The 14,340-nt window shown below is 41.2% G+C and overlaps 1 protein-coding gene across 1 annotated transcript in view; it reads left to right on the top strand.

The window, feature by feature from the left end:
- Positions 1 to 12,954: 12,954 nt before the first annotated feature.
- LOC117053224 (protocadherin-23-like) overlaps positions 12,955 to 14,340 on the top strand; it is a 55,616-nt gene continuing 54,230 nt past the window's right edge. The window contains 1 exon segment of the mRNA XM_033160811.1: positions 12,955 to 13,182. Coding sequence (XP_033016702.1) covers positions 12,955 to 13,182 — 228 coding nt within the window.

Consider the following 14,340-nt stretch of genomic DNA (forward strand, 5'->3'; position numbering starts at 1 on the left):
AAGCAGGTCGCTGTGAGGTTAGATTGAAATTGAGTTCTGCTGTCAGGCTGAGCTGCAGCCATTTCTCGAAGCTTGCGCTTGAAGTTTCCTAATGGGATATACCTTAGAGAATTGCCTGCAATACAGATTTTGCAAATGTTAACGGGCTTCAAGTTAGTGATTAGGTTGTTAAGGGGATGAAACTTGTGTCAATTCAGGAAAGTGAAAATGCATGCCAAAATAAAAGATTTCTTGGTTTTAGTGTCTATTTTCTTTTTGTAGTGTCGTATATACATTTTTGTTAGTGGAATTTCAATTATTAAAGGAATTTTTTGTGTTATTGCATTCTCTTCATGTTTTTTTTTTTTTTTAAATCTTTAGACACTATGTTTCCCACCCTCAAAAAAAGGTTTAAAGTCACACAGAACTTACTAATTCAGATATTTAGTCACCTTTTAGACCATGGAGAAGTTTTCTTCTCCCCTCCTTCAGGCAAGAGAAGGAAGGGCAGAAATATTGAATAAATATGTACTGATAGTAAACTCTTTATACTTTGCTGATAAAGCTTTTTGAGCCTAGTAGTTTGAGCCGTTGCATAATTACTGTAATCTACTATTTGGCACCGGTCCTTTGATGCTTGGCAGTTCTATTTATCTGAGCAACTGCCCAGGTGCAGTGGTTAATAACCTGCTTTCTTCAGTAGATGCCTGCATTTGAGCCAGTACATGTGTTTTTCTATTGATGAATGAAGCATTTAGTTCTATGGACTTCCTTGCCATAAGCTTGCTTATTGACTTTCTTGTATGTGATGCCTAAAGGCACTCGGGGTTCATTTTTTATTTAACGAGAATTATATATTTATACACCGCTTAATAATAATAGTAATAACCCCCCAAAGTGCTTTTTTTGTTGTCTCAGGCTGTGCTCACATTACTGGCTTAAGGGGCAACAGGGCTGTTTTGCTGCATTTCAGATTGCATTTGCACATTGCTGTGCACATCAGTATAGCTGGATATGTTTCCAAGTTGCCTGCTTTCTGCCTACACCAGTAGGCAGAGAGTGAGCCAGGATGTCTTCATATGCTGTATGTTTTGCAATCAGATCAAAGCCAGTTTGTGGGGAAACCCATTGAAACACAGTATTTCAGAAGCTTCAGGATACAGGTGGCATCTGGCTAATGATGTGTGTGCACAAGTTTGCAAACCAGCTGTGGGAGTGTGCTGGAGGTGGAGGGTATACAGGGTATATTGTGTACGCAGTGTTAATGGAAAAGGACAGAGCTCAAATAACGTGCTGTCGAACTCAAGACAAATGCAACAGATATCCCCTTCCCACTATGGCAAATAATGGCAGTTTAAGAATGCGGAACAGTTGTGCAGTTTCTTATTTGTAAAGTAAGCAAAAGTATACAAATGGCCAAACTCTGTTTGCTTATGTTAACAAAAGAGCTACTAAGAAGCAACAACTCGCAGCTATATTGTAAGTGCACAGCGCTGTAAGTTTGCTGGCATTCCATGTTCTAATCTCACTTCACCACCAACAGTTGCTAGCCTCAGCTTTTATATGCAGTAAAGCTGCCTTATATTTCAAGGTTTTTGAGAGCCTTACAAGCTAATGGATACGAAGTGCTTTTGAAGATTTGGTGTATCATAAATGGTGATTTATAATGATATATATGAAGATTTAAAATGGTTTGGCTTTTGTAGAAGAAGAGGAGTTTGGATTTGATATCCCGCTTTATCACTACCCAAAGGAGTCTCAAAACGGCTAACTTTCTCCTTCCCCTTCCTCCCCCACAACAAACACTCTGTGAGGTGTGTGGGGCTGAGAGACTTCAGAGAAGTGTGACTACCCCAAGGTCACCCAGCAGCTGCATGTGGAGGAGCGGAGACACGAACCCGGTTCCCCAGATTACGAGTCTACGGCTCTTAACCACTACACCACACTGACTCTGTAAACAGTAAATCAATCTTTCATCACATCTATTATCTCTACTGGTCTTTATTTCTTTCTTTCTCTTCTATTCCCCTGTTTTCTGCCTCTCTCCTTCTTTGAGGGCAGAGTCTTTCACATCTGTGCCACAATTGAGGCAGGTCCTGTGGACCACTTGTCCTCTTGACCCTTGCACATCTTGACTTGTGAGATCTAGCAGGGAGGCATTGACCAGGTAACTCCAGCTGGTGGTAAATACTCTGCCAGTATGTACTGGTCTGTGCTCTGAGATGAGGGAGGGAGGCCGTGCTTGTGGTTCCTTTGACAGATTTGACCCACATAATGGTGACATTTGGCAGAGCCTTCCTGGTGCTGCTGGCCCAGTTGTGAAATTACTGCCCTATGGAGATCAGACACAATGCTATCATTCAGGTGGCAACTTAAAACATACAAGTTTATTTATTTATTATTTTTATTTTTTGGCCTTTGGGATATACTTGTAATAGAGCTCAGTGTCCCAAGTATTGCTTTCTGCTGTGTTGTATTTTATTGTTGATGTTGATTTTAAGTATTGAATGAATGTATTTTTATTCTTCTTGTTAACCACCCTGGTTTCCTATGGGATAAAGGGCAGCATAAACCACAATAAATAATAATAACAATAATAATGAAGAAAAATAGAACATGGGGGAGGGAAACCCTTCTTGAAGGGATTGAATGATTGCAACTTTGAGCCCTTCTCAAAGAGAATATGTTGTTGTTCAGTCGTTCAGTCGTGTCCGACTCTTCGTGACCCCATGGACCAGAGCACGCCAGGCATGCCTATCCTTCACTGCCTCTCGCAGTTTGGCCAAACTCATGTTAGTAGCTTTGAGAACACTGTCCAACCATCTCATCCTCTGTCGTCCCCTTCTCCATGTGCCCTCCATCTTTCCCAACATCAGGGTCTTTTCTAGGGAGTCTTCTCTAGGTGGCCAAAGTACTGGAGCCTCAACTTCAGGATCTGTCCTTCTAGTGAGCACTCAGGCCTGATTTCTTTAAGAATGGATAGGTTTGATCTTCTTGCAGTCCATGGGACTCTCAAGAGTCTCCTCCAGCACCATAATTCAAAAGCATCAATTCTTCGGCGATCAGCCTTCTTTATGGTCCAGCTCTTACTTCCGTACTTTACTACTGGGAAAACCATAGCTTTAACTATACGGAAGAGAATATACTGCAATGTTAATTTCAGCTCCCACTTTTATATACTAATAGCAACCTTAGGTAGTCAAAGAGAACTCAAAAATACTGTAATGGATTCTGAATATTCTGGGGGCTCCATATCTATGCATAAAAATGCTGAAAAAGCTATATTGCTGATATTAGAGATTGGGGGGGAAACAAAGAAAATTTATAAGAACAATTCACATGCTTGCTGAATGTATGGTTTAGCAGCACCTAGGCATACATCATGGTCTTGTCTTAGTATTCAGAAGATGATCAGATACAAACTAATATTGGAAACCAAAATGATGCTTTTAATTATCCAAACATACCTAAAGTGTATTGAGTTATGATTTCTAATTTATTGCTTGCTGCTAAACCGGTAATAGTAAAGCAGCCCTAAGACATGCAAGGAATGAATAAGTCAAGCCTGGCAATCTGTGCAACTAAATAAACTAACAGTGCACTCCTGTGTATGTCTACTCAGAAGTGAGCTCTTTTAAATTCTTTGCGGCTTAATTCCCAGGTGATTGTGTATATAGGATTGCAACTAAGTGAACATGATTCATTACATGTTCCTTTACACGCTGCATGTACGGCTCCCGGCAAAAGAATTGCAATAAGGTGCTTCCAGGCCAGAAAAGCCTCCTGCCATACCCTAATCTGTTTAAGGGATGTATGAGCAGTTCATCTCAAGGGGCAAAATAAGCAGAGGGGAGCTTTGGAATTTCCCTTTCCCAAAACTCAGTTCACAAGGATCTGTAAGATTTGATATTCTATCTTTAGAACACAAAAGTTCTTTTTGCTTTTCCCTCTGGACTCACAAACAGAGCCTTCACTCCTGTTCCAGTCTGGTTGGAGCCCTGAACAGGAGCTCTTGGGGAGAAGGGATACCCTGCAACATTTTAGCGCATCTCTAGTTGTAATTTGGGATTACCTTCCACAATCAGAAAGGCAGTACAGAACATCTTGTTTGAAGTTTAAAAGCTGAATTCCTGCTTTGCAAAGAGCGTTCCATGTGTCTTCAGCCTCTGTGTTTGATATTATTATTATTATTATTATTATTATTATTATTATTATTATTATTAAATGAATTTATATACCACCCTATACCTGGAGGTCTCAGGGCAGCTCACAGAATAAAATCAAAATACAGTGGTACCTCGGGTTACAGATGCTTCAGGTTACAGACTCCACTAACCCAGAAATAGTACCTCGGGTTAAGAACTTTGCTTCAGGATGAGAACAGAAATTGTGTGGTGGTGATGTGGCGGCGGCAGCGGGAGGCCCCATTAGCTAAAGTGGTACCTCATGTTAAGAACAGTTTCAAGTTAAGAATGGACCTCCAGAACGAGTTAAGTTCTTAACCCAAGGTAAGGTAAAGGTAAAGGGACCCCTGACCATTAGGTGCAGTCGTGTCCGACTCTGGGTTGTGACGCTCATCTTGTGTTACTGGCTGAGGGAGCCGACGTACAGCTTCTGGGTCATGTGGCCAGCATGACAAAGCCGCTTCTGGTGAACCAGAGCAGCACACAGAAACGCCGTTTACCTTCCCGCCGGAGCGGTACCTATTTATCTACTTGCACTTTGACGTGCTTTCGAACTGCTAGGTGGGCAGGAGCTGGGACCGAGCAACGGGAGCTCACCCCGTCGCGGGGATTCGAATTGTCGACCTTCTGATCAGCAAGCCCTAGGCTCTGCGGTTTAACCCACAGCGCCACCCGTGTCCCTTGCGCCACCCGCGTCCCTTTTATACAGTAGTACCCAATAAATCAGAATAAAAACAACTCTCCCCAAAAACACACACATTTTAAAAGGGCATAGGATGTCAATCAAATCAACCAAAGGCCTGGTTAAAAAGTAACATATTTGCCTTGCACCTAAAGCTGTATAATGAAGGCTCCAGGCAAACTTCCCTGGGGAGAGAAGCCTCATTCTCGTGTTGCCACCCTCCAGACCTCTTGAGGAGAAGGCATTCGAAGAAGGGCCTCAGAAGATGATCTCAGAGTCTGGGTAGGTTCATATGGTGGCGGTCCTCATAGTTATGGCTTGATGAGAAAAATAGGTATAACTAGATCCTATTCCATCCCCAAGTCTTTGACCATGGCTATCCTGTGTCTACAGCCACATGCAATTTACAGCAAATGTCTTTTATTGTGCTGGTTGTCAGTAAAGGAGGTGCACATGGACTTTTTTTCCATAGTCACATTCTTTTTCAGGTTTCACAGTTGTGCGTTTTCTCTTCTTGGACTTTTTTTTTTTTTTTTTAAGAGAATTGGGTTTTGACAGCTTGAGCCAGCAAGTCGCATTCAGCTTCAGTTAATCTGAATTCCCTTGAATAAACAATTTTTCATTTCTGCTAAAGAAGCGCCACACTCATTCGTTTTATTGAAAGCATGCTCTTCTGAAGACTTCTGCTTCTAGTGGAAGCGTGAGAATCTGGGATCTGCCGCTTGCGTGCTACAGGAAGCTTCACAGAGATAAACTTTGGTTTAGAAGCAGAAGTGAAGGATGGCTTTGTGACACATCCAGAGCTTTCTTCATTCCCTGCTTGATTATGAAGAACAGTCCCATCCTGAAAAGGAGGCTGACAGCTCCACATTCTTTGACAGAATGTGCGTGATGCTTGGTCAGGGCAAATGTAGGTAAAGTTTGTCATGGGGGGGAAGGGGCAAGGAAAATGAATCTATATGATTACAAGATGTCTTGGAAGAAATATCATCTCTTGCCAACTGCATTATTATTTATGTTGAGAAAATGGGAGAGCTTTTTAAAAAGCAGTTTGCATAAATGAGACAAGCTGTGAGGTTGGCCATGTTTTAAATTTTCCATACACCCTGGCAAAAAAGATTAACCCAAACAGCCTGTGCTTTATGACACACTTGATTTCTTAGTGTAATTATGGCTGTGATTTGCAGACTCTGTATTTTTTACAACTCATCTGCTTCTATTGCAGGTACAAATGTGGTTCTCTTTTTCACTTTCAAATATTATATCTTACTACAAAAGAGTGATAGTGGCAGGAGGCTTATAAAGCATTACTTGTTGTTTTTTAATAAATTATTGCTGTTTTTTCTATACAAAAGTACCAATACATGCAGAAGGCCGTATCTCTTAAGGCTCATCAAAGTAGCTTATCCGCCTCAAATCTTTTTAGAACTGCTAAATTATTCTGTATTTTACTTAAAATCTTTCTCTGCAATTCGGCATCAATTGCTAATAAACAAATGTGGATATTTCAGCAGATAGTTACAGAATCACATTTGAGAAGCACTTGGTCTAGCCTGCATGTCAAGCTGAGCAAAACCATGGCTTCATATGAGTGTGCAGGCTCTTCCTTGTTGTTCAGATGCTGTGTTGAGCTAAAGTGTGTCATCCAAACCCAAGCTTTTGGTTTAGCTCTTCTGCACAAAACACAAGCTTTAAACCATAGGAACAGACATTGGTTCCATCTTGCATTTAGTCTGGAGAGAGCTTACACATGAGACCAGGCTTGGATGACACACTAAGCCATGTGAGATGCGCAGTGGAAGTTTCTCCCAGTACCAGTCACCATACGGAAGCTGAGAAAGGTTCAGATAGTTTACAGCTGCGGAAGATAAGGCTAAGTAAAACAGTTCTACAAGCTGTGTGTGTGTGTGTGTGTGTGTGTGTGTGTGTGTGTAGTAGATTTTGGCAGATAGAGATATACAGATATATGCAAGTACAGAGTATCTCTTGCTCTACATAAGTTCAGCAATTCAAGACATAACACCAGACAAGTAACACAGAGGAACTGCAACTGACTTAGCTGACCTTGCACCTGTGATTTGCTCATCCATGAGATGAGCTAATTTATGCTCATGAAGGAAATTAACCTCTTATCATGTCCAGTTACTCCAGCAAGCCAAACTGTGTTAATTCAGTGCAGCCGCAGAAAGCTGGGGAGGAGCAAATCAGCCACAATCTCCTTGTGAGGAGCCTGCATGGTCATGCATTTGCACTAAGCCATGGTTTGTCTTCACATGACATGTGACCAAGCCTGTAAATATTAGTAATTAGTAAAGACAGGATGCATATAAATTCCATCAAACTTGAGTGTCACATATTACAGGAACAGGTCTACATTCCCTTCTCCTCAATTCAGGGTTACACTTCAAGCATCTGATGAAGCGGCTTGTGCTGTAAAAAAATGCATTGGTCTTTAAGGTAGAGAGTTTGAGTTTGAGGAAGGAGGTTCAGAGGGTGCCATTGTGGCGTTTGCAGGCTTTATCGATATGAGATTTCATTGATGCGTGCAGTGCTTTGGAAAGTAACCCCCGTGTAAATGGGAAGTTGCCTGTATTATATTTCCCTCCCCACTCTGTACTAGCATGTATATGCATACTTTTGCATGTGTTTTTGCAGCTAGAAAAGTACTAAAAGTATACTACATTGTATAATCTATTTTGGATCACAGGATCTGTGAATTCCTATGTGTTGTTAGAATAGATAAACAGGGAGAAAGCACCCAACTGGCTATGGGTGATCATGTCACTGTCATGGCCTTCCGGTGATGGTACGACACCGTCACAGACCGATTCAACTAGATTCTCAGCATCTGCTTCAATATTGATCTTCCTGATGTTTGCACATGGGTTGTGTACTCCTTCAGGATTTACACTGAATAAATCAATTGATAATATGTTCCAACAGCTTCTGTCAGCGTAGCAGGAGTCACATCCTACTTGGTATTCAATACTAGGCAGACACATTTCAGAATGCACTGCTTACAATTTACACATGATTAGCTATAGTGTATTGTGTATCACTCTCTAACTGCAATAATGGCTTCAGTTCTTTTAAGCAAAACATTCTAATTGTCCTAATTAACTTCAGCAGCCACACTGGTGTTTGTAAAAAACAAAAACCAGTTCTGACTTTTTTTTTTTTTAAAGGAATGCCAAGAAGGAAAATGTGATTAATAGGAGCCATATGTTGCTTTTACACGTTTGTCCTGCAGTGGTTCTAAACTTCTAAACTAAAGCAAGTGGTCATTATATTGGAAAAGTGTCAGCACTTACATTTTCTGATACTTAGCCATATTTCGAAGAACAATGCAGATGACTGCTTCACCACAATACAGATGTTGTGCTCTTACACTAGTACTGGACCCACTTCAAGGTATTGCTCTTAGCCCTAAAAAGTTTGGGACCCAAGTATCTGTTAGTGCATCTCTCCCAATACCAGTCTCCCCAGTTTTACGTTGTGCTTGTGTGTGGGGGGGGGTGTACTTGAGAGAGAAAAAACACTTTCTGTGGTGCCACCCCACTTGTGAAATGCCCTCCCAGGAAACTTCCAGATGGTCAAATCATTTAAATGCCAACTGAAGACTTGGTTGTTTATCCATGCCTTTAGATGTGTATTGACAAGAGAGTTTGTGTTAAGTACGTTGTGGGTACTTTCTATTTAACTTACTGCTCTTTTAATTTTTTTTTTATGTGGGAAAACTAGTTTGTACCACATGTGAGATTCTTGTTTGTTAACCAGCAATGGTTTCTACATCAGTTTTCTCTAATCAGAAACAATAGAAAACTGCTGCTTGTTCGAACCTGCACTCAGTAGTGTTCAGTTTCCACTCCTCACGTGCGAAAAGCGAAGGGTGAATTGTGTGAGCTCTAGTCTTGCTGTAGCATGCTGTTTTAACACATATCCACGATTCAGTTTTGTATCTGGATGTAGTCAAAGGAGCACAAAACAGCCATACAGCCAGGATGTGGCCTTCTATGCAATGCAGCCCATATATAAAGCATGTGATACCATGACCTGCTTCCAGTCTCTTAAGAATGGTTAAGAGGATTATGTCTGCACTCACCCTGTTGCCTAAGACAATAAAGCAGTGACTCTGAAGTCATTACTGTAAAATATTATAGTTCAAAGGCTTCATGCATAATTGAAAACAGGCAAAATTATAATATATTTATGTAGCTATTTGAAGCATTGACATCTGGGTGTATATATAGGCTTGTGCGGTATAGGCATACAGAATATAATTCTATCCTTCCACCGAGCTATTGTCTGTCCAAATATATTGTGCAAAATGCGGGACAAACTACTAAAATTTAGCAGAATAAAGTTAATTTTCCAGCAGGCAACTTCTTTGTTCTGTTATTTTAAGGGTCGAACTTGGGGCAAACACTGGTGTGGCAAACTTAACTTGGAAATGTAACTTGAGTTCCTATACTTTATATATTTCATTCTCATTCTCTTCCTCCCTCCTTCCCTCCCCATGCCCCCCCCCCACAGCTGAAAGAGAAACCTTGAGTTTAACCCCATTATTTTCCTGCAATACAATACTTCCATTCTCATCCAAACCGTTTAGATGAAAGGTATGTGACAGAATTCATCTTCCTCCCACATCTCAAAGAACAGTTGACTTTTCTGCTCTGTTGCCCATACACCTGCAATCCTGCCCTTCATTTCCTCTTGTGTTGACCACAGTACAGTAATTTATTATTGAGACCAAACTCAAGATCACTTAACATGAATTAGTTATCCTCTAACAGCCATGAACTTTCTGGTTGTATTCAACAAGACTCATGCCACTTTTAATACTTTCTCTAGACTGAAGCCCCCAATGGTGTAATAGCAAAACCTGCAAGAGTTCAGGGTAATAAGCGTGTGGTGAGGTCTGCTGACAGCTCACAGCATGGCTGGATGCAAGATAGTCAGATGTAAGACCAGCTGTCAAGTAGGGAGCTTGGAGCGTTGCTTCAGTGCTGGCCTGGAGCCAAAGTAGAAAACTGCTCAGAATTGAAGGGGCTGCATAGCCAGCCTGGGAAATACACTTACTATATGGCAGCAGACAGTGTTCTCCCAAGCTGCAAATGATCTTTAAGAAGGTCATTTGAAGCAGAGGATAAGGTCCAGGAAACCTCTTCAGGCACACAGAGGATGGAGGTATTGTTTGTCTTGAAGGTCTTCTACCTCCTCCATGGAAGTCTCTAGCAAGGTGGTGACTTCAGAAGTTGTCTTCTGAACCAGTTCTTCTATGTTGTTGGAACCGTCTTTTGGTTGGGGTGGCGGCAGCTAAGATTTGGGCTGGGTGCTTGTGGATGAACTGAAGGATTCTAATGTGGTACAGCTATTCTGAACTTGGAACCAGGGGTTTGCTAGTTCTGGTTAACCTAAAGTGCAAGGAGGTAATCTTCTCAGTATTTCCTTAGTGATGAACTCTTGCTTTTTCCACGCCCTTATTAAGCTAAGCTAAGGACAAAGTTTAATAGCAGCATGAGGTCAGTTACCATGGCAATCACAGAGGAGGGAAGTTTTCTCTAGCTGAGGAATTACATGTGTGCATTCTCCATGATGCCAGGGGAATATGCACAATGGCCATTGGTTATGCACATTAACCACACTACATTACCTTTAAGATACCTAAAAGGTAGTTTCCCATCTTAAATAAAACTGTATGCATATGGATTTGCTTATTACTTTAAATGCATAATGAAACACTAATTTGTATCATGTAAAAGGTTGCATAACTATATTGATTTCCTCGTCAATGGCATGGCTTTTGTAGTGTGTTTTAGAGACAATATTTCAAATGCAATTAATTGGAAAGTAAGCTGATAAGCATACAGTAGTCCTACTGTGAGTTGCCATCTGTTATACTGCAGACAGGAAGTATCACAATATTTATTACAATATTTTTATATAATGTATGGAACTTCTTACTTCATTTATCTTCACAACAGTTCTAGGAGGGAAGTACTCCTTTCAGAAGATGGAGATTTCATACCTTAAGAAAAATTCTTTCCAGTAGCACCTTAGAGACCAACTGAGTTTGTTTTATTTTGTTTCGACTATGGCAGACCAACACGGCTACCTACCTGTAACTCATACCTTAAGAGTAAGAATGAACCTCTCTAGAGAGTTGTACTAAGTTAAGCTTTGGACACTTTTGAAAGAGCTGCAATGGCTCTTGGGGGGATATTAGAAAGGGTTAATAGTTTATCTGTATGGTTTTAAAAGTCAGAAAAAGTAACTCAGGTCTAAAGTTTTATGCATAGCTGCAAAAGCTTCCTGAGGAGTATTTCATTGACCGCTTTGCTGTTTAGTAATTTCAGTTCTAAATTCTGGTATGTTGGTGGGACAGGCTACCCGCCACACATTCAGGGTCCCGTATATATTGGTGTGAACCTGAAGGACGTGTACATTGGTGCATGCAATTGCTGCAGTCAGGGAGTAGCACACTCTTGATTTTGACAATTGCATGTAGGTAAATATCTCTTTGGATCTATACCAATTCTGAATTAATGTCCTCTTGTGTCAACCCAACACCCCCACTTGGTATACCAGGAATGTGCTGGGAAGAAGTGTCTTCCCTTAGCCGTCTCCATAACATGCTTCCTTCCATCAAACATGCAGTTCTTGCCTGCATTCGGAAGCGGTATAGTGCTAATGTTGGTTGACTTTACCACATGCTTTTCTCCACGTGCTTTTCCTAACAGTGGCTATCAGCCCTTCCTAATGGAGAGGGATCTAGTAGAAGATTAGTTAATTGCATTTCAAAGACTGCAGTGAGGAATTAAGAGTAATCAATGGGCACACACATATCCATTATTTCCCACCTTGAGTTTGTACGCCAAAAAGTGCTATAGAAATTATCATTTATAATCTTAATTATTAAACGATTTGCCATTAATGTGCCTGAGCTGCAGCATAGTTATTAACTGCTTCTGTGTAGCTGCATGTGCCCCTAAGCTTCTTTTAGGTATTAATGATTTTAAGAGATAAAGATTACAGCACATAAGAATGGAGAGAGAGCATAGAAGAGTAACACAGATGATTGTGTGCCTTGTGGAATAACTAAGCAGTATTCCTCTAGTTGCACTATTATAGTTATTAAGGTAAATCCTTCAGTTTTATGCCAACAACTTGAGGAAATCTCTCTCTTCCTTCCTGCAAGACACTTCCTTGTGTATTGGGGAGTGAAAAGGAAGCTGACTGTTTAGATTGCCTTACCCCAAGCAACATGCACTGCTCTGCTATGACCGCTTCTCTTCCCCGGGGGCGCGGCATGGCTGGCGGACATCCGGGACCTCACAGTGACCCGGAAGTGGGTGGAGGGATGCTGCCCATGTCATTAGGGCTCCCGGCAATGTCATGCCCCCCCCAGCTGACCAATCGGGTCAACCGGGGGTGTGGCTGCTTGCTGTTTAAACTGCAGAGGTGAGGTTGTTGCCTCCGCCTTTCCCTCTTTGTTAAGGGTATCCTGTTAAAGGGATCCAGGGGTGTGGTTCCTGTCCGAAGCCTGGGCGTAGGCTAGGGCCATGCCACGACCCCATCAGTGACCCTGGGGGTGCTCTTAACTGATGTATATCATAGGGACCCCCCTATTGGTGGTTGACCCTTGAGAGACTTCCTGCAGACAGGCAGGAGAGTCAGGATATAGTTTGGCTTCACCCAAATGCCTAAGCCAAACCGCTCACATCTGTAACCAATAAAGTTGTGGCCTAATTTATCCCATTAACCCAACATATTTGTGTCTGTGTGTTTATTTCTGAGGGGAACTGTGGGGCCCGGAGCCTCGCCAAGCAAGACTGTATACCATTCAGCCAGCCTAGGCCTGTAAATGGTAGTCTTTTCTGTCTCAGTACTAGAGCACTGTTCAAATTTTCATCATGATACTTTTGAAAATAAACAGCGTAATCCTAGACATACCTATTCAGGAAAGAAGTCTTATTGGGTTCAGTGAGACTTGGACCATAATAAGTATATATATATATAGGATTGCAGACTAAGTCATGATGTAAAAATATACATCTTATTTGAAAAACAATGAATGTGTGGGATCCATCAATAATAATGAAATAATTAATGGATTTTTATTTGTTATTTGTTGTGCTACTGCAGGTCAAGGCTACAGACAGAGATTCAGGGAATTTTGGGCATATTGAGTATTTTCTATATGATGGATTCCATAACTATGAAAAATCAAAAGCATTCCAGATTGACCCGAGCAGCGGCCACATATGTGTCTCACAGGACATTGACAGGGAAGAGGACCCATCCACATATGATCTCTTGGTGAAAGCGGTAGATGGGGTAAGTTTCACACTTGGATAATTCCACTCTAGCAACCATTTGTTGTTCGTCAGGTGTGAAGGTAATACTCACTGTTTGTCACTACATCTGGTAACCTAGATCAGTTGTATCAATGCAGTCGTGTTAATAAACTATAAAGCCCATGCCGTGTTCTGACGATCAACTTAAAATATAGTTTAGTGAGCCATAGTTTATAAACCATAGCTCAGGGTTACATGTGAACCAGGCCACTTTCTGTGACTACATCTGGCAACAGGGAGTTCCCTAGGTCAGCTGTATTATGTAAGGATTTACTTCAGTAGCAGTGAGTTTGTGGGACTTCTGCAGGGGATTTTGACAGGTGTGTGGGACAAACCTCCTGTCATTTATGTGACATCCTAGAGACATCATAATAACATCAAGCGATCAACAGGTGGGCAGCTCTGCACACCTGCCAAATTTGGCCCGCAATACTGATCTTGATAAGGATCTGACCTGTGGAGCCATTAAGGTTCACCACTTATTCCTTAGTGTGGACCAATGGACAATTCATATTGATGGTTTAAACTTATGGAGAAAGGCATACTTTTTCACAGGGTTTCCTTTTAAAGTTTGTGAAACCTTGTTAGACGTTGCAAAAGGACATAATCACCCCCTGAGTTCCATTTAAGTACATTTATTTAAGCATTTAGTAGAGAGATTTAAAAACGGAGAGTTTCTTTTAAAAGAACATAAAACACATAATTAACTAGCTACATTTTCCTTATCAGGATAGCTAACATTTGGTTACCCACATTTCCAAGCAGCTTGCAATTGAGGGGAAATGGACACTTACCTTGTTTTTTGTAGGAACAGAGCCAGGCCTTGACTCTTCACCAATAGTGTGAAAGCCAAAGAGAATCTGGCAATCCAGATTCTGGCAAGGTGTTTCTAGGGAGCGCAGTAAACTAATCAATCAATCAATCAATCAATTTATTAAACTAATCAATAGGTGTTGGGAATTCACATGCTGCAATCGGATAGGTTCAAGTGACCATGTGTCTTTAAGGTGTTTCCTACATTTTCTTTAATTAACAGTTTGCTGAGTCTTTGTGTGAGAGAAGTGGAGGGTAGTCCACAAACATTTGGATGTGGAATTGTGCAGGCTCTGTTGGTTCCTAGGCTTGAGGTATTAAGGAA

Source organism: Lacerta agilis, chromosome 9, assembly GCF_009819535.1.
Source record: "Lacerta agilis isolate rLacAgi1 chromosome 9, rLacAgi1.pri, whole genome shotgun sequence".
NCBI lineage: Eukaryota > Metazoa > Chordata > Lepidosauria > Squamata > Lacertidae > Lacerta > Lacerta agilis.